This window comes from Capricornis sumatraensis, chromosome 2 (genome assembly GCF_032405125.1).
Source record: "Capricornis sumatraensis isolate serow.1 chromosome 2, serow.2, whole genome shotgun sequence".
NCBI lineage: Eukaryota > Metazoa > Chordata > Mammalia > Artiodactyla > Bovidae > Capricornis > Capricornis sumatraensis.
The window spans coordinates 47061568-47086225 of NC_091070.1; the positions used below are offsets into that span (position 1 = coordinate 47061568).

The window sequence follows — 24658 nt, forward strand, 5'->3', positions numbered from 1 at the left end:
TCCTGGTTTAGTCTTGGAAGGCTGTGCCTTTCTAAAAATCGGTCCATGTCTTCCATTTTATTGGCATACAATTGCTTGTAATAGTCTTACTATCCTCTGTATTTCTGTGGTATCAATTTGTAATTTCTCCTTTTTCATTTCTATTGGGTCGGCCAAAATATTTGTTTGGGTTTTTTTCTGTAAGATGTAATGGAAAAACTGGAACAAACTTCTTGGCCAGCCCAATAATTTTATGGCTTTGAAGCCTCTTCCTTTTTTTTGATAGTCTGGCTAAAGCTTTATCAATTTTGTTTATCAAAGAACCAGCTTTTAGTTTTATTGATCTTTGCTATTGTTTTCATTTCTAGTTTACTTCTGTTCTAAATTTTATGATTCTTTCCTTCTGCTAACTTAGCATTTTGCTGCTTGTTCTTTTTCTAGTTGCTTTAGGTGTAAGGTTAGGTTGTTTGAGATTTTTCTCATTTCTTAAGGTAGGATTATATTGCTATAAACTTCCCTCTTAGAAAAGCATTTGCTGCATCCCATAGGTTTTGAGTCACCATGTTTTCATTGTCATTTGTTTCTATGTATCTTTTGATTTCCTCAGTGCTCTTGGTTATTTATTAGCATATTACTTAGCCTCCATGTGTTTGTACTTTTTACAGCTTTTTTTCTTGTAATCGATGTCTAATCTCATAGCATTGTGGTTGGAAAAGATGCTTGTTATGACTTCAAATTTCTTACATTTATCAAGACTTGATTTGTGACTCAGGATGTGATGTATCCTGGAGAATGTTCCACGTACACTTGAGAATAAAGTGTATTCTGCTGCTTTCAGGTGGAGTGTCCTATATATTTCAGTTGAGTCTGTCTGATCTAGTGTGTCATTTAAAGCTTGTGTTTACTTATTAATTTTCTGTCTGGATGATCTGTCCCCATTGGTATAAGTGGGGTGTTAAATTTCCCCACTATTATTGGTTTGCTGTTGAGTCCCCCTTTTATGGCTGTTAGCATTTCTTTTAATGTATTGCGGTGCTCCTATGTTAGGTACATAAATATTTATCATTGTTATATCTTCTTCTTGGATTGATCCCTTGACCACTATGTAGTGTCCTTCCTTGTCCCTTATAACAGTCTTTATTTTAAGGTCTATTTTGTCTGATATAAGTATTACTACTCTGCTTTCTTTTTATTTCCATTTATATGAAATATCTTTTTCCAACCCCTCACTTTCAGTCTTTATGTATCTCTAGGTCTGAAGTGGATGTCTTATAGACAGCATTTATATATAGGTCTTGTTTTTTTAACCCATCCAGCCTGTCTGTGTCTTTTGATTAGAACATTTAATCGGTTTATATCAGGTAATTATTCATATGCATGCTTAGTCGTGTCCAACTCTTTGAAACCGCATGGATGCAGCCTGCCAGGCTCCTCTGTCCATGGGGATTCTCCAGGCAAGTAGAATGGAGTGGGTTCATGCCCTCCTCCCAAGGGATCTTCCCAACCCATGGATTGAACTCAGGTCTCCTTCATTGCAGGCAGATTCTTTACTGTCTGAGCTGCCAGGGATGTGCTATATATATATGTTCCTATTACCATTTTCTTAATTGTTTTGGGTCTGTTTTTGTAGGTCTTTTCTTCTCTTATGTTTCCCACCTAGAGAAGTTCCTTCAACATTTGTTGTAAGGCTGTTTTGGTGATATTGCATTCTTTTAAGCTCTTGCTTCTCTTTAAAGCTTCTAATTTCTCCATCGAATCTGAATGAGATACTTTCTGGGTAGAGTAATCTAGGTTGTAGGTTTTTCCCTTTCATCAGTTCAAATATATTCTGCCACTCCCTAAGGCCTGTAGAGTTTCTGCTGAAAAATAAGTTGGTAACCTTATGGGGGTTCGCTTGTATATTATTTTTTGCTTTTCATTTGCTGCTTTTAATATTTTTTCTTTGAATATAATGTTTGTTAGTTTGATTAGTATGTGTCTTGGCATATTTCTCCTTGAGTTTGAGACTCTCTATGCTCCCTGTACTTAGTGGCTGCTTTTAAGCTAACTAAGGTGTTTATTTTGGAGAAGGAAATGGAAACCCACTCCAGCGTTCTTGCCTGGAGAATCCCAGGGACGGGGGAGCCTGGTGGGCTGCCGTCTATGGGGTCACACAGAGTCGGACACGACTGAAGTGATTTAGCAGCAAGGTGTTTATTTACTCTTTTGATAAGGTTTCTAAAAAGCTGTAACTTTTTAGATTAACATTTAAAAATACCCAAAAGTTATAACTTTTAATGTAATTTTTAAAGTTGAACTAACATTCTTTTCTTGGACAACCTGCTACCACCAGCCTTGTTAGGCTTGTCACCTCTACTTATACATTTTTTATTTTGGTACAAAGATGAGTTTGTCCTACAAACTGTTCATAAGGAGCTTTTCTGGTTTCAGTATATTTAGATTAAGTTCTCTTCATTAAATGTTTAGTTAAATCATTATACAAATGGTAAAAGGGGTAAACTTTGCTTTTTATTACTTTTAATGCTTCTTTCATCATTCCTGTACAGTACTTTCTCTATAGAGCTAAAGAGAAATTTTAATTAATTTAATTTTTAAATTGTAATTAAAATTTTAATTTTTTAATTTTAATTTTCTATCTCCTATACTTTAAATGTTAAGCAAATTATTAATTTGCTTGTGGTAGTAAAATTTAAGGGATGATTTTGTCTAGTTTTACTTCAAAGTGTTCATAGATTATGAAATATCCTAGGTGTAAACTAAGTGGTTTTATTTAAGCTATGCCTTGATTTATCCAAGCCCACTTTCCAGTGTGCTTACCTTTACAACTTGTCTCCTCTCATACAGTTAGTGTTTGTTAATACTGGACTGAGCCTAGAAGTTGGCTTGCCAATATAGGGTTGCCAGATAAAATATAGCATATGTCAAATTAAATTTGAACTCCATATAAAAATAGGCAATCTTTAGTATAAATATGCCCCAAATATTACATGGGGCATACTTACACTAAAAAAAAAAATTCACTTTCTGAAATTAAAACTACCCAGGCATTCTGTGTTTTAATATGCTAAGCCAGGCTAGAGGTAGAGGCCAGACAATGGAAGAGGAGCAGCCAGTGAGGCTGGAGGAAAGCCAAGAAGGTGTTGAGTCCCAGGGGCTAACTGAAGAAGGAGTGACCAACTGTTAAAAACCAGTAAGAAAATGTCATTTAAAACAGTGCTTTGAGAAATTCAGCTGTTACTGGGAGAGATGGGGACCGAATGGTCCCCCACTCAAATTAATTCAACCCAAAAAGCATCTTTCTTATCTTCTTTACATAAAAGGGTTCCAAGTAAGTTTTCATTGCAACAAAAAATTTTGCAGCTGAACAATAAGTTTGAAAACTAATGAGCAAAGGAAATCATGCCATTGGAAACAAATCAAACTCCCTGGGGTGAATTTAACAGACACAGGCAAAGGAAACCATAATTATTTGCTTTATTCCATAATTTATATTCTCTATTTTCAGTTTCCAGCTTATCATTGAAGGGTGTATAAAACAAATGAGTTTCGAACTAAATCAAATGAGAGCAAATGGAAATACTGCATCTAATAAGAACAGTGCAGCAATGGATGCAGAGATTGTATTAAGACCTCTCATGGACTTCTTGGACAAAACGTAAGTATTCTGCTCAATTTTCTCTTTATACACTGCCTTAAGTTCAGCAGATAGGCATTTGAGGGGGGAAAAATAGTTTTCCTCTATGTAGGACAGTTTTAAAGGGCTTTTACAGAAATAGATCAGTTCATTAACAAAAAAACAAAACTCTTAATTCATTACTAGATGGGAAAATAGAAGGAATGACTATGGACAGAAAAGGAAAAATGGAGAGGAAATAAGTATTGGTAACTAAGGAGGCTGCTATTCTGAGGCACAGAGAGATTAGGATTTTCATGCTTCTCAGATAACATTTGGATGTGGAGATAGATAGGAGTGAGTCCAGAATATCCAAGTTCATGCCAGAAACCTGCTGAAGAAGCTAATAGCACAAATATGACTAGAATCAATTCAGCCCAGAGACAAGTAAATTGCTGCCTTGTCCCACCTTCATCAGCTATTTACTTAGTGTCCATTTGCATCAAATGCTATAATCTAGACACTGGACAGTGATGATGGAGAGTCAAAGTACTTGACTCCATTGAGATTTCAGTTCAGTAGTGGTGGAATGGGTGGGAAAGGAGGCCTTCATGACCAACAAGATAGTGTTCTTAACTAAAAAGTTTGGCTTGTTTCCCTTTCTATTTGGTCCCTTCCTCTTAGAAGTTCTAGTTTTGTAAGTTTGGAGTAGGCACCTATACTTTTAAATGTGTCCAAAATTGGAAACCATTGATCCAAAACAACAAGAGGTATGATTTCTTCAACGGTGATACTTGAAACCAGAACTGAAAGTAGAAAAGGAGAACATAATTTTGAATGCCTACGAAGGGACCAGCGTAATATCTACTACTTTACTTATATTACCTCATTTAATATTGTTGTGACAAATTAATTAATACCAATGAGACCAAGATAAATAAGAAGGATACATTACCTTTTGTTAAAGATAAGAACAGCAAAGAAGGAATTAGTAAGAACCTTCCCTATATATTAATAACTTCTCCTTTAATTTCATTTCCCTTTGCTTATAACCTTACTGCATAAGTAATGCTAATGTTCTTATCACTTTAATTTTAGCATTTGTTATAAAAATTCTTATTTTCTGTTTGCTATGAAGAAATATATAGAAGAGAGGTGAATAGGTAATTAGGTAGCTTAGCAAGAAATAGGCAGGTGGTGTAGAAGAAAAAATTAGAAGAAAGGAGGGAGAGAAGAGGAAGAAAGAGGAAAAGCCATCTTCATATCTTTAGGTTCTTAATAGACACTTTTGCTCTTATCACCTAGTTTCCTAACAACCCCTTGACGTTTTTGTCATGACTCTTTTCTATGGATGAGACAACTGATTCACAGAAACTACCATTTAGTTGTGACTGTGATGGTGAGTGGAGAGCAGGATAAAACAATCCTGAACCTCTTAAAACTCCTACCAGAATGCCTTCTGTTTAGAGATTTCCAGTCAGCAGCTCAGAGGTACACATTTATCACTGGCAGAACTATTTATTTTTGCACATGCTGTAACCAAGAGTTGTGAAACATACAGAAAGTTTTAAATTATCCCAGTACTGTTACCTGCTAGGGCTTCCTAGGTGCTGTAGTGGTGAGGAATCTGCCTGTCCATACAGGAGACACAAGAGTTGCAGCTTTGATCCCTCAGTAGGGAAGATCCCCTGGAGAAGGAAATGGCAACCCACTCCAGTATTCTACTAGTTAAGGGACTCTGACTCCATTTAAGCATCCATAAAACAGAGCTAATACATAAACTAGGTTGGCCCTTCTTTTCAATATATTTCAATTATTGTTTTAGTCAGTCTTAAAATAGTCTCTTCTATATCTAATTATACTTTATTATATCATCATATGTAACTTCCTCACATTCTTAGTAGAAAGAGATTATAAAAATAGAAAAACATCAGTGAACTTTAAAAATCTGTAAGATTTTAAAATTTGAGGAAGAGATAGGCATGGAGAGCTTGGAAATTTGGGGGCTAATACAAAATGTATAACCATAAATATACTTATTAGGGGACCTTTTAAAAAGTCAGATATCAATTCTGTTCTCAAGGAACTAACAGTTTAGAAAGAAAAAAAAGGAAAGTATAGCAGATAAATGCAATAAGGGATAATACAGTAGTCTCCTATTCAGATGATCAGCATAATTATCATTTGTGTTAAGTCTTCTTTAAAGGTGGATAGGGTTTGTATATATGAAAATGGGAGATGGGAATTCCAGAGGGAGGAAAAAACAGGTGGATACCTTTTTATAAGAATGTGGTCAACTGTATGGCAAGATATCTCTCCTGTCAGCAAGTATATATAACTTTTGAAAATTGTCTGGTTAATTGGTTCTGTGATCAGTCAAAACAGACAATTCAGGTTCCAAAATATATGTGTTCAGCTTACATTACCAAGTTGGTTAACTCTGACTAAATTAAGGAAGCAATTGCTAGATTTCCCCTCTGTTTTTTGTTATTTAAAATGAATTATTAAGGCCAAAAGTCTTCAAGGTGGTTTTGAGATGATCCCCTTAAAAACTGTGTTATATTATAAATGTACAGGCTCTTTGTGTAACCTCCCTAAATATTATACAACACTTTATTTCTTTATGCTTCATTTTCCCCACCAAGACCTCACTACTCTATAAAACAAACTATAAAGGCCATTTCCAGCTAATAGAAATCTCATGCAGAGCTGCAAACATATCAGCAATTTTATTCCTATTGGTTCAAGTCCAGTTTAAACAGAGTTAGACAGCACACCAAGTACATGAGCTGACCATAAAAACAAGATCAGTTTTTAAACTCAGACCTTTAGCAAATGGAAATGACACAGCTGTTGCAAAATTGGCAGATTTGTTGTGTCTCAAATCATCCAAAGAATTTCTCTGAGGATAGGTTCTGTTATTTTTTTCATGACATATCATCTGGTTTCTACCCCGTGTCCATATAGTGAATATCCATCTACTAGCAAGCTAGAACTACTGCCTCTGAACAATGGGTTCCAAACTTGTGGGGCTACAGAGTTCCACAGCTATGCCTCCAGGGCCCCCCAGCTCTCCCCTTCTTCCAGAGTAGGTCACTGTCATGTATTTTTATATACTAGGTCCTAACACTGCTGTGTGTAGAAGAGATACTTCTATGTGAAAATGAGTTTGGGAAATTTCTTCCTTTGCTTTTCAAACACCAGTTCAGTTGCTCAGTCGTGTCCAACTCTTTGCAACCCCATGAATCACAGCACGCCAGGCCTCCCTATCCATTACCAACTCCCAGAGTCAAGTCAAACTCATGTCCATTGAGTTGGTGATGCCATCTAGCCATCTCATCCTCTGTCATCCCCTTCTCCTCCTCCCCCCCAAATCCCTCTCAGCATCAGAGTCTTTTCCAATGAGTCAACTCTTCACATGAGGTGGCCAAAGTATTGAAGTTTCAGCTTCAACATCAGTCCTTCCAGTGAACACCCAGGACTGATCTCCTTTAGGATGGACCAGTTGGATCTTCTTGCAGTCCAAGAGTCTTCTCCAGGACCACAGTTCAAAAGCATCAATTCTTCAGCGCTCAGCTTTCTTCACAGTCCAACTCTCACATCCATACATGACCACTGGAAAAACCATAGCCTTGACTAGATGGACCTTTGTTGGCAAAGTAATGTCTCTGCTTTTGAATATGCTATCTAGGTTGGTCATAACTTTCCTTCCAAGGAGTAAGCGTCTTTTAATTTCATGGCTGCAGTCACCATCTGCAATGATTTTGGAGCCGAAAAAAATAAAGTCTGACACTGTTTCCACTGTTTCCCCATCTATTTCTCAAGAAGTGATGGGACCAGATGCCATGATCTTCGTTTTCTGAATGTTGAGCTTTAAGCCAACTTTTTCACTCTCCTCTTTCACTCTCAAACATCACATGCCTTTAGATATTAACTCCTTAAGTGTTAGTATTAATTTTATATTTAAATATTTAAAAGTCAGTTCTGTCTCTATCAGATCCCAGTTTGTAATTTCTGCATCCAACCATTCAAAGTACTTAGTAGCCTCTATAGAAAGTTCATTAGGCTACCCTGAAATCACTCTGTACAACAGGTTTGATAAACTTTTATTAAAAGAGTCTCAGAGTTCAGTGTCAAGTAATGGAAGTTATGGCACTTTCCATAAATCTTTGTGCAGAACTGTGCCTTCAGATACTGCTGGGCCTTCATGCACAAGTGCGTTTACCAAGGGTAGCATGGGCTGTTGGACAACCTACTGAATCTCATCCCTCACTCACTAGCTTCACTTCCTTAGATGAGTCCCTCCAACCTCTCTGAGCTGGTGTTTGATTTCTGAAATGGATATACTAATCCCAGAAATATCTGCAGAAGAGGTTTCTAAACTAAAGTGTTATATAAAATGCTCAATGACATTATCATCATTATCTCACCATGAGAAGAATTGGTAAATACTTTAAGCCTATCACAGTTGGTGAATTGGGAATCTAGAAAATCTGAACTCAGAGAACAAATTTGTGTCTGTTGGGAATGAGTAAAGTCTAAGGATACAAACTTCCAGTAAGATAAGTACTGAGGATAGCATATATATATAGTATAGTATTTATAGGATAGCATATATATATATATATATATATATGAGAGAGAGAGAGAGAGAGAATAGTATTTATAGGATACTATACTGTATCATGTATTTGAAAATTGCTAAGGGTAGATGTTAAAAGTTCTTACTATAAGCCAAACAATATAACTCTGTGAGGTGATAGATGTTAGCTAAACTTACTGTAGTGACCATTTCACAACATGTACATTTATCAAGTGATTGTCTTGTGCTCCTTAAACTTACAGTGTTAAATATCAGTATCTCAAGAAAATTGGGGAAAAATAGCAATGAGTTTTGCTTTTGAGTGAATCATATGCATGTTTGCCATGTCGTTGTGCAGATCCAATGCCAGTTAGTGATGAAAATGTGTTTCTTTGGTATTTGGCCTATACCATGAACATGGGCATGCAACCCTGGAATGCAGGAAAAGTCATGTACTTTGGGAGCCTTGATGTCAATTTGGGAAGCAATTTAAGAAAAGAAATACTCTGAATTCATTTTCTACCAAACAATGAATTTTATAAAATATGATGAAACAGATTTTTTACATTATGTGTTTTGTTTTCAGTAAATGAAATTTAGCATCTGAAAATTATAAAGGCCTATTGAGGTATCTGAATCTTAGCCCTGAAAAATGTGAATGCGTGATCAGTAAAATAAGGTGATGCCTCAATGAGAGACTCCTAAGCAATTATGTATTTTATTTCAGATTAAGTCTCTCAGCAAAGATCTGTGAGAGAACAGTCCTGAAGCGAGTATTAAAAGAGTTATGGAAGCTAGTTCTTAACAAAATAGAAAAACAAATCGTTCTCCCTCCTCTGACAGATCAAACAGTAAGTATTCAAACTCATGTTTGATTATACTTCCAATAACCCATCTAATTGGTTTTTGTTTCAATGAATGGTTTTGATCCATATGAAATAGTAATTAAATTCATTTGGGGGAAAAGGGTTTGGTATACAATGGCTTAGCAAGGATCATTCCAATGACATTTCCTTATATGAATCAATTTTATTTTCCATTATGGCTTATTATAGGATGTTGAATATAGTTTCCCTGTCTCATACAACAGGACCTTGTTAATCGATTCTATATATAGTAGTTTGTATCTGCTAGTCCCAAACTCTCAATCCAACTCTCCACCACCCCCACTACAAATCATTTTTAAATAGTGGGAATAGTAGTCAAACTTCACACTTGCTTGATATTTCAAACTTTATCTCTTAAAAAAATGTATCAAAGCCCAATTTATAGGGCTATCTCGTCTACACAAATCATTTTTTCTTTAATTTTATTATGAAACCTCACCCCAGAAGAACAGATATATGCTAGAATATGCTTGCTGTGTTTCTTCCTGCAATTTTACAGTTTAAAAAGATAAATCTAACCCTGCTCTCTGGACTCTCTTTTTTAACCTTTTGCTTTTATCAATCACCTTTGCACTTGGATGTAAATATAGGTGATATCTTTTAGTAGATTTGATGGACATGATTGTATCAGACACAGTGAAATAAAAAGGAACCAAAAAGATCAATGACAGCAAAGTCAGACAGTGATCAACTGCATACCCCAGCTAACTCAGTTCACATATCCTGAGCCAAACAAAGAAAGAAATAACCCTAACAAGCACTTGCTCTGGTGACTGAGAAAGACCAGTTGATATAAATAATGAGTAATTATAAATTAAAATAAATATTGACACCATTAATCATGCACACTCAGTGAAATTTAGCCAGTGAAATTATATAGAAAATATTTTCTTGCAAATTGTTCCAAGGTGCAAAGATTCATGTGTTTGTTGATTTACCACCAGACAGGGAGTGTTAAATATAAATGACTTTGAGTTTTACTTCATGCCATGAGTATGTGGTATAATCATCTGGGTAGCCAAATCACACATAGAAACATACACACTTATGTCTCTTATTCTCCTATAATACATAATGCATTTCTTTAACATCGGCTAGCTTTCACTTAATTGGCCAATAGGGGAGGCTGTCAGGGCAACCTGCAAGTTGGGTCGCTTTACTTACACACTTTATTTACATTCTAGGCTACTAATGAGTATTCTAGTAGTGCTTCCAACGTTTATTCTGATGTTTTTTCAGCTTTCCCCAGGGCCTTGAGGTGCTAGGGAAAAACCTCTGGCTGAGGAAGGAGTTAGAAGGCAGGGCTCTGACAGTTTGGATGGCATGTCAGGAGGACCAGCTCCACCTTCTTCAGCTCTGGATCTTGAAATTTTACGTAATTTATTTTAAGGGGTAGGGAGTGGAGGGAAGGAGTTGCCTCTGCTACAAATAAATAAATAAAAGGTAAGCTCACTGATGTAATCCGCAGTGTACCCTAAACTGGCTGCCAGAGCAGTAACTCAGACTGAAACTTCCAGAAGTAGGATGCTTGTGAGGACAGTTGTATTGCCAGATACAACCCTAGCTATCTGCTAGGTATCCAGATCCAATTTGTAAAATAGACCAATTTAGGGCCTATAAAATAAAAGTCACAAACATAATCAGTAAAATAGAGAACACTGTCTGTTGACTACATTTCTACTTTGTTACTGAAGATCTTACAAGTTGTCTTTCTCCTTTTCTATGTGTGTGTTCCTAGGGACCCCAGATGATTTTCATTGCAGCTAAAGATCTGGGACAACTCTCCAAACTGAAGGTAATAAGAATATGTCTGTAAAAGGTAGTGCACTGACTACAGTTCTGTGAGAAACCAGCCTCCTATTAGTAGTGATATCCAACACAGAAGGACTAAGGATGTGTGTCTGAGATCTCACAATCTAAGAAGTAATTAGAGTAAAATGGAGGGACTGAATTGTGCTTTCTTCTCCCCACACCCTATAAATTTTTTTTATTTTCCAATTCGTAGGGCAGCTGGGAATTTTTGACTGTGTTGAAGCATTCAGGATTACTGCTTTTGAAATAAATTAGCATATTTTCATTTTTATCATGAACTGGCTTTATATGAAGAAAGGCAAAGAGTGCTCCACAGAAACCCAGTAAAGTCTAGAGAACTCTTCAGGCAGGAAACCTAATGCAGGAAAATAAACTTATCAAAGCAGACATTGAGTTTGTCAAGATAATCAACCCCACTATAACAAGGATTTGCTGTATAAACAATCCTACCCTTTATTATTGCTTGAGAGTCACAGGACTTTGCAGTTGTTTAGAGAACCTCAGATATTTTTTTCCCCTCTGGAGTAGAAATTTGACTGGTTAAAATATATATTGTTGTTCTGTAATGGACTTTTTGCACTTAGCACAATGTCCTGCAGTTTCCTCAGTATTGTCACATATAACAAGAGTTCCTTCCTTTTAGAGGCTGAATAATATTGTAAGTACATACCACTTCTTATTATACATTCATTTATCAATGGACCACATATAGGCCAAACTTGTACCTGTAGTTGAAATGTATGTTCTTGCTCTATTTCTACCCATGAGAATATGGTGTAGCATGGGGGTAGGTTCCAGATACTGACCACGTTCTACCTCAGCTGCCTCCAAATATGTGACACTGGCCAAAGAACTGAACATGTCTAATTTTCAGATTTGCCATTTGTAAAATCACGACAGTGTTAACCCTTGGCCCAGAGGATTGTTGTGATGATAATGTAGTCATTATCTTTGCATGGTAACTGCAAAGAATATGCCTCTTTCCACTCACAGAGGGCATTCTCTTGTCTCTTCCCAGGCTGGCAGCTCAGGGTTACATATCATCGGGGCTGTTTTGTGTGTACACAACAGGGGAAAGAGCATCCATGTGACTGCATATTTGCTTACTGAGTTGAAATAGATGCCCTATAATGGCAGTACCTTGTTATATCACCTACTTTGTCCCATTTTCAGAAAAACAGTTAAAAGCCAATAATCCATTTAGAAGACAGAACCATCACATGAGATTGTTTCTCACAAGTATTCAGGGATGTTGGTGGTTCAGAGGGAAAGTAGAAAGTAGATGCCATTGTCAAACTATTGTTTTGGATCTTGGATCTCTATCATTTTCTTGACCCCTCTTATTACCTCCCTGAGATTTCTATCCCCTCTTTTGAAAGTTTCTCATAGAAAACCTGGAAAAGTGAAACATCACAGTCCCTTATTACAAAAGAAATGGCCTTGGCAGTGTGTGTAGGTCTGTGTGACATCAGGAAACAGATACTGCATCTCCTCCAGCTTCAGCTTCCTGAGTTGAATGCTTTATCAGCTATAACTGTTGCAGTTTCAAGTGATGGAAAGCCAGACTAACAAAAGCAAGGAAGGAATTTATAGCTCCATGAAATTTTACAGTTCTGGGCTAACTCTGGTTTCCATCACTGCTTGATTAGGAAGTCAAACAATGTTACAGAAGCCAGTTACTCTCTTTCAATTCTGTTCTTCCCTTGACTTACTGCCTTAACAATCCTCCTTTCCTGTTTGTAAGACAGTTCTCTGCTTATATCTAACATTTTTGAACTTGAAATTTTATAGAAAAGAACACCCACCTTGATGCAGGAAATTCTAGCAAAGTCCACAGGCACATCATCAGTGCTAATGCAATATTATCACCATTCCCAAGCCAACCACCATGGCCTAGGGGATGACATATGCCACTGGACTTAATTCACATTCCCACACCTGAGCTGAGGAGTGCTGTCAACCCCGTTCAAATCTTATGAACACTAAGTGAGAGAGAGACTGGATCCTCAGTGGGCATATGTATGCTACCTGGGAAACATCAGAGTCCACAGAAACCACAGCACTTATATCCCTTTAGTGGCCTCAAAATTTCTTCAATTCAGTGAATTATCTTGATTATAATAAACTAAAAGCATATTATGAAAAAAATATTCTAAAAACATTCATTCATTCAGTTCAGTTCAGTCGCTCAGTCATGTCCCGACTCTTTGCAACCCCATGGACTAAAAATAGAATCCTGTTGTTCATAGGTGATAGAAAAACAACTTAGTTTTAAAACATATTTTTCCTATTATTGTTCCTTGAGTTTTTAAAGTTATTGGTCCATTTAGTTCTTATTATTTGAATTACTGAGCAATAAGTCTTCTGTATTGTTATGTAAAAGATTAAAATTGTAGCCAAAATAGAGAACTACCATTTTTCAGTTGAAGTATAGTTGGTTTACTATGTTGTGCTAATTTCTGCTGTATAGTAAAGTGGTTCCCTTTTACATATATATACACATTGTTTTTAAAATTCTTCACCATTCGTGTTTACCAAAAGATATTGAACAGAGTTCCTTGTGATATACAGTAGGACCTTATTTATCCATTCTATATGTAATGGTTTGAATGTGCTAACCCCAAACTCTCTGTCCTCTGTCCATCTGTCCTCTACCCACTTTCCCCTTGACAACCACAAGTCTGTTCTCTGTGTCTGTGAGTCTGTTTCTTTGGTAGATAGGTTCATTTATGCCACACTTTAAATTCTACATATAAGGGACACGTTATGGTCTTTGTCTCTCAGATTATTCACTTAGTAGATAATATCTAAGTTTATCCCTGTTGCTGCATTATGTACATGTACTACATCTTTTTAAAATTAAAAAAAGTATACTGGAATATAGTTGATTTACAATGTTGTGTTAGTTTCAGGTGTACAGCAAAGTGATTCAGTTATACATATATCCATATTTTTCCAATTATTTTCCCATTTAGATTATTGAGTAGAGTTACCTGTGGTATATGGTAGGTCCCTATCAGTTATCTTAGTAATGTGCATATGAAAATCCCAGACTCAGTTTATCCATCCCTGTCATCTTTCCCCTTTGCTAACCATAAAAGTCTGCTTCTTCTGCCCATTTTTCAATTGGGTTGTTTGGGAATTTTTGTTGTTGAGTTGTATGAGCTGTTTGTATATTTTCGAAATTAAACTCTTCTCAGCTGCATCACTTGCAAATATTTTCTCCCACTCTGTAGGCTTTTTGTCTTGTTTATGATTTCCAAAAGCTTGTACATTTGATTAGGTCCCATTTGTTGAATTTTGCTTTCATTTCTATTATCTCGGGAGAATGACCTAAGAAAACATTGGTCCAGTCTATGTGAAAGAATATTGGCCATGTTCTCTTCTAGGCAGAACTGCAAGTTTTATAAGAATGTTGCTTCCAATGTTTTGCTTTCATTTCAAATCCTGGGTCTTTTCATTTTTCATGTATTAGTTTGAAACCAGATTGGATCCACAGGTAAAGTGTCATATGAAATAATAGTATTAATGAGTAAATTCAGCAATCCTGTACAGAAATATTAACAAATGACTTAAAAGAACATAGAATCAAGGAACATAGAACAATGAAGGAAACTAATTTCTTTTCTGCATGTGACTATGATTTAGAATTAATTAAGCAAGGATTTATTTAGATTTTTATATATTCTATATTACATTATAAAGTTCCAGAGGATGAAGTAAGTTATTATAAGTGTGTGCAACTTATTACTATTTTATGGGATCAGATTTATCTGGCATAACATTTTTATGGACAGGTGATACAATATCAAAACCAGTTAGTAAAAATACATCTGGGACAATGAATTTCCTGAAAGCAAGCAGTAACACATTGACAGCCTTTTTCAGAGGCTACCTGATTTGAATAAGTTATTGTTAATCATTTCTTATAAGAATTGTATTTTTCTGTAGTACCAACATTTATTATTTATTAGCATTTATTAAAAAATATGACCACACCGAAAAGCCAGTCAAGATTGACAAAGCCAGAGATTTATTTACTTGCCTTCAAGCATTTCTCTCTATAATTGGCAAAAATTTTCCATTATTCTTTGAGTCTCAATGGGTATTTAATATCTTTATTTTTAAAATATTAAATGGACTCATGTTTGTGGTGCAATCCCCGCGTCAGAGAAAGATGCAATGAGATGTAGAAGTATATACCATGAATCTAGCATTATACCAAGTTTTGAACAGTATTCAAGGGACTGTGATTCCATTCAAGCATATGGAATCATTTAAGATATTCTGAAGAAGTACAACTCACTTACCAAAAACATATTGAGTGCCTAGCAGGTGATAATTGCTAAGACAGGCACTGAAAGTCGCAGAAGTGAGTAAAACATAGGGATTATCCTCAGAAAGTCATGGCACCTGCTAAATGACAGAGTAACATAAGGACTAGAATAGAAAGATGAGCCACTGGGTGTGACTGTATAATTTGTACATTTCACAAAGTATCCCACAAAGGTAGTGAATGACAGCTGAATTGGGGTCCATGATCCACTTGCTGTGCCCCATAGAAAAAGAGGTACTTTTCATTACTGAACAAAGACACTGATCCCTTGACCAAGCCATGCATTCTCAGAGCTATGTCCACCCATATTGACTTTCCTTCTGATTCACAAAGACACACTTATCTAAGTTAGAAATTAAGCTCCGGAGGACAAAAGTCTTTCTTTTATGAAACAATCTCTCTCAGTCACCTAGAACAGTACTGGCACATAGTAAGCACTCAGGAAATATTTGTTGAATGCTGTTGACTAGAATAGTGGATGCCCTGGGAAGATTGTATCAGTCTGTGGGTTAGGAATTTTAAAATTTTTCTCCAGACAAGTTTTCCTTACTGTTGTCCTCAACTTTCTACCATCATTTCCCTAAATAACTTTAGATGAAGACAGAGTTCATAGTGAACAATGAGGAAAATGCATTGTTATTATGGAAATCAGTTCTAAAATATTGATAACTGAATTTAAAATATTAAAAACCAACAAAAATAAATAAATAAAAATATTAAAAACCTCCAGAACTGAATTCAGTTAATTCTTTGGGAATTTCCCTGTTAATGACTGAGCATTAAGGAGATCCTAGAAAGTGAGTAAAGTGGGAGCATTGTACTTAAAATAGATTTTATCAGTAATAATTGAATGAGGCTAAAATTTACCTCTTAAGTCCTTTCTAAGGTTGACCTTCTTTAGTGTGACAGAACAGAAAGCGGAAATTAATGTGGAAAATCTTGGACACACATTTTCCAGGATTATCTCTTCCCTTTCCCCCCCATAACATTAGTTTGCAGGTGAAAAATAAAGCCATATATGAATCAAAGCACTGCTTTTTAAGTTAACATGTAGTATTTCTTCTTTGGACAAGATGAATTTTTATTAAATATCTGACAAAATTGTCATTATCATCAACTAAATGTGTTCATATGAAAAAGTTGTCTCAAATGGGAAATATCTGCGTACAAGGATTATACAAATTTTGTTTGAAAACAGTTTTTAAACAAATGAACTGGTAATTTTATAAGAAATTGTTCACCTCTTTTCCAGGAGCACATGATTCGAGAGGATGCCAAGGGTCTGACGCCAAGACAGTGTGGTATAATGGAGGTGGTCCTGGCTACCATCAAGGTAAGATTCTAGAGTCCCTGGATGTGTACCCTCAGAGAAGTGTACCCCAGATGCATGTCTGTAGAGCTGTACATCCATAGACATGGTAGACAGTTGTATACAGACATTCTGGGAGTGTGTTAGACTTAGCCCATACTATGTCATTATTATATCCATATTACTTTACCCTTAGAGTTGCTTTCTTTGTCTACCTTTAGAAAATGGGTAAGAAATCTTATGTTGTAACAGATGTTTTCAAAGAAAGACAGGTACCTCCAAAGTCCAGTTAAATATCAATAGATGCTTCAGGGGACTTAGGGTTAATAGAATTTCTGTTTGTGTTTTCAATGCTTGTTGAAATGATTTTGGAAAATCAATTTTCTCTTTTCTTTTAGTAAAGATAATAATTCAGTTTTCTGCTGAAAATCCAAAGGCATTGCATTGTGTGCATGAATGGTTCATAGCTAAATTTTAGCCTAAAAGTTACTGTAGTGAGGGTTAAATATAGGTAGATCTCAAAACATAATGTCGGAATTGTTTTCATATGATCCCTTACAGATGTATATGCATACATTTTTATATGTGAAAGCTTATTAGAGAGTGAAATATGAATCCATCTCCTAAATTTGGACTGTGTCCAATGTCTGAACGCTTCACAGGGGGAAGCACCTATTATCAAGGAAGTGTAAAGAGCGTGGCAGAGACCTGTGAGCTACCACACGCCATTTTCCAAGCACAGAATAATCTCACTGGATAGAAACAGATATTACAACAGGAGTCATTAAACAGAGTTCTATATGACACTCCACAAAGCTATTACCTCATGATTTTTGCAGTTTCAGCGTTTAATAAGAGAACATCTTTTGCTACTTCAGTGGCAAAAACTGCAAAATAAAAGTTGTGAGGTGACAGTTCTGTGACACTTGGTAGAAAATGGAGTGTGTAAATTTTGGCATTGAGATGACAGAGATGGAGTTTCTAAAGATGCAGCTAGAGTATGGGCTGGAAGTATATAAATATTGTGCAAAATTATTTTTTAAAATGGAAAACATGAAAGGAAAAATACAAAACCAGCTCTTTTTAAGAATAATTTTCAAAAATATGTGTAAGAAATGACTGCCCTTTGGAATTATACCAGCACTCATGGCTATAGAGGAAAGTGCTAGAAAAAAAATAACCCTGGGGCACACACTAAACAAACAGTTAGAAAAATATGGTTATAGAATCAGAATTCAGCCCTTAATGGATTTTATTAGGTCAGTGGATCACTCTAAGAGAGTAAGAAAAATGTGTTTTGTGAAAATAGATAATTACCTTCATTGTACTGACAGACCTGGCCCATGTCCCCTAACTCCAGCTTTTCTCTAGTTCTTCTTGATGGGGACAGATGACCACTTCCTACAAGATTAGTTCTGCCCAAACTCTGGGATAATCCCGATCCCCAAGCAAATCCCTCTGGTCTACATGTTGACCTCTCAACTATACTGTCTTCCTGCCCAGGTCATTGGTGATAATACTTTAGTTCAGCCTCAGTAACCAGACACTTGCCTTGCCCTTTTAAAAAAAGACTACTGCCTGGTATCTAAGATCCAGTAAGTGGGTCCATGTCATTATCTTGTTTCCCAGGACTGGAGTCTGACCTTGGTCCTTCAGAACCTCAGAACCTGAGGTCAGGTCTTCAGTCTCCCTACTCCCCAGCTTCTCCTCTGGGGTCTCCATGCTACACCCACTTTACCTGCTTTGAGAGCCTTTTATTCCTGTCCTCTGCCCCTCTGCCAAGGAGAGTCACCTAATATTTCTTCCAATGGCCCTGAAGTCAGTTTGCCAAAGCTGGGACTCCCTTTCATCTTTTCCGATTCTGAGATTTACCCTGATTATACTACAAGGCACTGCTTCTAATGGTGACTACAACGGAATTCAAGAGAAAGAGGAATACTACTTAAAAGAATTGTAGTCTCAAGAGCTAGTGATTCAGAATCTGCTGGGTGCTCAGCAAAGGGAATACTGTCAGGTGGAGACTTCCTGGGAAAGATATTCTTATACTGAAGTGGTAGACACTATCCAGGCTAATTCCCAAAGGCTGCCAACAACATGATCCTTAATTCTTCTTTAGGTGAATTTAAGCAAATAAGCTGAACATGAGAAAGTGAAAATTGAAGGAAGAGGATGCTATGGAGTTTGTAGACTGTAGCTGAAATAGTGTGCGTTCTTTCAGTCATCTTTCATATACATACATCCTCTCACCTGATCCGTATAAACATCCTGGGTGTTGACACCAGGAATGATCATTCACATTTTACAGACGGAAAAGCAGAGGCTAAGGAGGTTTAAATTGTTTGCCTAAGTCCAGAGTCACTTGTAATTGGCAGAGTTGAGAAAAGATGCCAAACTCTAAAATCAGTGCCCTTGCTTCTACATCTTATTTCACTGTTAACAAGGTGTAGGAAAAGGCACAAGCCAAAATGGGTAATATTCCTAAAGATAGATTAGTTCTAAATTAAAATACCATGTTTCAGTTACTTAGATTATTTTCTAATGATTTAAAATAATATGAACTCATTCAACCTCTATACAGGTACTGATTAAAATATTAACTTAAATACTAAAATTCTAATTAGACTGGGTTATTTTGTCATACCAGTCACAGGTAGGCTCAACTATAAGTCAAAAGTATAGAACATGGCACAAGAAATAGTTACCGTGATCTGCTGCAGCTCGCACGGTTGGCCTTGGAGGCATTACATTTACCTGCCAACACGGAGCCAAGTCAACAGCTCTGAAACAGCCAACAACTTAATCAGCATGTGAAAGCTGCTACAGAGGCCCATGCAGAAACCCTATTTAAAGCTGAGCTTTGGAGTCTCAAACTCATAGCTCAGGAAGATTCAGGACTTACAAGAGAGTCCCTGAAATGTGGGTTTCTTTCCAAGAAAAAAAGAAGAGCTTTTCCTGACAGCATGTACTCTTGACTGTATCTTGAATCTCAAGAATTATTTTTTTTTTAACTTTGAACTATCCTCTAGTTATTTTTTGATGAAGTTCAAAAAACATAGGGGAAAAAAACCTGGCTGGTTGTATTTTTCCCAACATTCTAAATTACCCTGGAACACTTGTTATTTGTACCTAAACATGACACTCTGAAATGTATGTGGCAAATGTCTGACATCATGCCACGGAACACGGAGGTTTGACTAAAAATAATGGAAACCTAAATGTCCTCAGCAGAGGAAAGGATAAAGAAGATGTAGTACAAATAATATATAATTACTTAGTCATAAAGGAACAAAATTGGGTCATTTGTAGAGATGTAGATGGACCTGGAGACTATCATACAGAGTGAAGTAAGTCACTAAGAGAAAGTAAGTATCATTTATTAACACAAATGTATGGACTCTAGAAAAATCAGTAGAGACACAGAGGTAGAGAATCAACATATGGATCCCAAGGGGGAAAGAGAGGGTGGGATGAATTAGGAGATTGGGATTGACATATATATATATATATTTACTGGCACTATTGATAATATGTATAAAATAGATAACTGAAAACCTACTAAATAGCACAGGGAATTCTACTCAGTGCTATGTGGTGACCTAAATGGGAAGGAAATCCAATAAAGAGGGGGTATATATGTATATGTCCACTTTGGTGGACAGTAGAAACTTACACAACATTGTAAAGCACTCCAATAAAAAATGAAAATAAACACATGGATTAGGGCCCTCCAGAAATATGCATTTCTTGGTGTTCAGGGGAGAATGTGGACTAACTATGAATATCTATTCAAATACAGCCTTGAAAAATCCTAGATAACACCATTTCTGATACTCAGGATTCCAGACAAATAACAGGACATGGGATATTATGCCTCTCAGGCTCTCACCTTGACCAAGTCCTACACAATGCTGATATCCATTATTCAAGAGTCAGTTTTGGTAGCTGTTTCTTACTTAGCATGTTGTATTTTATCATTTGTAAGTATAGTTTTTGCATTATTTAAACTTCAGGTGCTCATGGGAAGAACAAAACAACCTATCTAGTTTGGAGTACTGCAATTCAGAAGTCATTATTTGAGAGCTTACCATATGTAACAAAGATGATAAGCACTAAAGAGGAGACTGAAAATTAAAGATATCTTGCTTTTAACTTAGGAACAGAAACATCTACAATCCATAAAATATGAGAGTTACTGACAAAGTACTGGGAAGTGAGAGGGAAGTAGATTCTCTGTGAGTGGCTAGGGGAAAGCTTCCTGGTGAAGGAGGTTTCAGATCATTAAATGGGAAAGCAAGCGGGAAAGTCAGCACAGGCTTAGAGAAAAGCTTGAGTGAAATGTGATTGAGGAATGGGGTAGCCTAAAAACTTCAAATAGGCTAATGTAGAAGGAGATCAAGATTGGTTGAGAATTAAAAGGAATATATAGAATAGAAGAGACACATTGACTTGGACCCAAAGTGATGAGGCATAAACACCAAGAATCTGAACTTGAGTTTGTTGGCAAAAGGGAGGAAGCAGCATATTATGCAGAGAAGGCAATGGCACCCCACTCCAGTACTCTTGCCTGGAAACTCCTATGGACAGAGGAGCCTGGAAGGCTGCAGTCCACGGGGTCGCTGAGGGTCGGACACGACTGAGTGGCTTCACTTTCACTTTTCACTTTCATGCATTGGAGAAGGAAATGGCAACCCACTCCAGTGTTCTTGCCTGGAGAGTCCCAGGGACGGGGGAGCCTGGTGGGCTGCTGTCTATGGGGTCGCACAGAGTCGGACACGACTGAAGTGACTTAGCAGCAGCATATTATGATCCAGTGTATTAAAGAGGACTCCTACTGTTTTAAAAAATAATTTCTTAAATAACTATCAAGTAAGTCTTTAAAGTAACCTCAGTTGTTAAAAACAAGTGATGATTATTTCTAAATTTGCAAAACAGATCATCAGCATGAATTTTCCAGAAGTCTGATACTGGTATTGGAAGGAAAGAGAGTGATGATGGGAAATTTCTACCAAAATGGTACATGTAACGAAAGAAGTAAAATCTCCCAGCAGACTTGTAAAGAAATATTAGCATATTTCCATGAGCCAGTAAAAATAGAGTGTGAAAGATCTTCAAATATCTGGCAAATGTGAAGAATTAGAAGAATTTAGCATTTTTATGGGAATTATAAAAGGGATGGCTTGTTAACCATGCAGACAGTATCCTGATTTTTTAGTTAGTAGTTCTATTTTTTTTTTTTTATCACAAATCACATTAAGGTCTGAAATGTTTTTTTTTTTTTTTTTTTGCACTCTCATGAAGAATATAAGAAACACAAATATCTCTGGTTATTTTTTAAGATAAAGAAAATGATACCTCATACAAAGCTCTTTTGAGCCCCTCATCACTCACATCACTCACACATATATTAGTGAAGCAATGTATGTATGAGGGTGGGAAATCTTTACAAACATCAGAAGGAGGATATAAATGTAAAAAAAAATTTGAAACTACATGAGGAATACCACCAATAGAGTATCAGAATAGTGAGTGACATCTATTTCTGCTTTATTGACAATGCCAAAGCCTTTGACTCTGTGGATCACAACAAACTGGAAAATTCTGAAAGAGGCGGGAATACCAGACCACCTGACCTGCCTCTTGAGAAACCTGTATGCAGGTCAGGAAGCAACAGTTAGAACTGGACATGGAACAACAGACTGGTTCCAAATAGGAAAAGGAGTACGTCAAAGCTGTATATTGTCACCCTGCTTATTTAACTTTCATGCAGAGTACATCATGAGAAACCCTGGCCTGGAGGAAGCATAAGCTGGAATCAAGATTGCCGGGAGAAATATCAATAACCTCAGATATGCAGATGACACCACCCTTATGTCAGAAAGTGAAGAAGAACTAAAGAGCCTCTTGATGAGTGTGAAAGAGGAGAGTGAAAAAGTTGGCTTAAAGCTCAATATTCAGAAAACTAAGATCATGGCATCTGGTTCCATCACTTCATGGGAAATAGATGGGGAAACAGTGGCTGACTTTATTTTTCTGGGCCCCAGAATCACTGCGGATGGTGATTGCAGCCATGAAATTAAAAGATGCTTACTCCTTGGAAGGAAAGTTATGACCAACCTAGACAGCATATTAAAAAGCAGAGACATTACTTTCTCAACAAAGTTCCATCTAGTCAAGGCTATGGTTTTCCCAGTGGTCATGTATGGATGTGAGAGTTGGACTTTGAAGAAAGCTGAGCACCAAAGAATTGATGCTTTTGAGCGTGGTGTTGGAGAAGACTCTTGAGAGCCCCTTGGTATGCAAGATCCAACCAGTCCATCCTAAAGGAGATCAGTCCTGGGTGTTCATTGGAAGGACTGATGTTGAAGCTGAAACTCTAATACTTTGGCCACCAGATGCGAAGAGCTGACTCATTTGAAAAGACCCTGATGCTGGCAAAGATTGAGGGCAGGATGAGATAGTTGGATGGCCTCACCAACTCAATGGACATGGGTTTGGGTGGACTCCGTGGGTTGGTGATGGACAGGGAGGCCTGGTGTGCTGTGATTCATGGGGTCGCAAAGAGTCAGACACGACTGAGCGACTGAACTGAACTGAAGAGAGAAAGACTACAGTATACAAGTTACTGTCCTCTCTTGTGGGAGTAAAATTAGGACTTAAGAATGTATTGTCAAAAACCAAAATGAGTTATCACATATAAAACAAAGAAAACAGTTCCTACCATATAGAAAACTCTTCATAAATGTAACCAGCATACTACCTGTGTGCACGGGTACTCTGTCATGTCTGACTCTTTGCGATCCTGTAGCCTGCCAGGCTCCTCTGTCCAGGGATTCTCCAGGCAGGAATAATGGGGTGGGTTGCCATTTCCTCCTCCAGGGGATCTTTCTCACCCAGGAATCGAATTTGCATCTCCTTTTGCCTGAGAATTGGTTATTTTGAAGGAACTTCTTTCCACTGGTAAACCCAAGACCCTACATATTCTAGTACAATTAGATTTTTTTTTGCTTTCCTCCTTTCCTAATAAACCACTCATTCTCTCTCAATGACGCTGTTAAATCTGACTCTTTGCCCGAAGTAACAGTCCAAGTCCTGTCCTCCATCCTTTTGGTTCCCTGTGCACAGCATTTTCACACTACAAGGGCACAAAACCCCTAAGATTTCTGGTGCTTTCTGAGACTCCCCTCTAGGAAGCAGTGCTGTTCTCTTTCTGTAGGAGTTTCTAGATTAAAAGGCAGGGAGGTCTTGTTGAAAATTAAGTAATGATATGTGTTAACTTACAAAAAACAATCATGTCAGAGATGGAATAGGGTGATACAGATGCAACTGGGCTTAAGGAGGGGACACATATAAAAGTGGGAAGGATTTAGGGGAGTTAGCAACTACCATGAACTTCAGAAATCAGGGAAATATGGAAGAGTGATCACAAAGGACAGATAACAGCTCACTGGCTGGAAAGGAAGGATAATCATTTTCTTTGGAGGAAGACTTGAACATACTCAGGGAGAAAGAATTTGACCATGAAAAAGCACAAGACCAGAAGGCTGGGAGTCAATGATTAGACCATTCAATGGACTGGACTGGATTTAACTGGGAATTTGCATAGTGAAGCAGTGTAACATTGAGGTTACAGGTAATGTTGGGGTTGCAAGTAGATGATATTGAAAATATTAATACCTGGCATGCTAAAAGTACCATTTCAGCAATGGAAATCTTATAGGAATGTGCAGAATGGATTGACTAGTTCAAGACTAGTCACAGACATCAGTTATGGTTATTTAATGCATAAGATGACAAGGACTATCACAAAGAGGGTAATCTTAGGAGTATAAAGTGAAAAAATGGGTAAGAGTGACACAGAAAGGCCCAGTCACTGGAACCTGGCAACTAAAAAATGGGGCAGCAGTGATGGAGGAGCCTGGGGTGACTCAGCGTTTCAGCCAAGTGGTTGAGAAGCTTGGTCCCACAGAGAAAAATGGCAAATCAGTCAGGAGTGTCATTTTCCTCTTTCCACCTAGAATCTGGGGAATTATTCTCACAATAAAGCTTATCTTATAAGTAGAAAGAACTCTATAGTTCACAAAAATCTTCCAGACAGAGTAATTAATTTCTTCTTTACGACACCATAGTCAGGCAAGATGGC

The 24658-nt window shown here is 37.0% G+C and overlaps 1 protein-coding gene across 2 annotated transcripts in view; it reads left to right on the forward strand.

Moving 5' to 3' along the window:
* The window catches only part of UNC13C (unc-13 homolog C), a 666761-nt gene that overhangs the window by 575072 nt on the left and 67031 nt on the right, over positions 1-24658 (forward strand). For both annotated transcript variants that reach the window (XM_068963824.1, XM_068963823.1), the window contains 4 exons: positions 3485-3634; positions 8902-9025; positions 10800-10856; positions 16462-16542. In XM_068963824.1, the coding sequence (XP_068819925.1) occupies positions 3485-3634; positions 8902-9025; positions 10800-10856; positions 16462-16542 (412 nt within the window). The remainder of the gene's footprint in view (positions 1-3484; positions 3635-8901; positions 9026-10799; positions 10857-16461; positions 16543-24658) is intronic.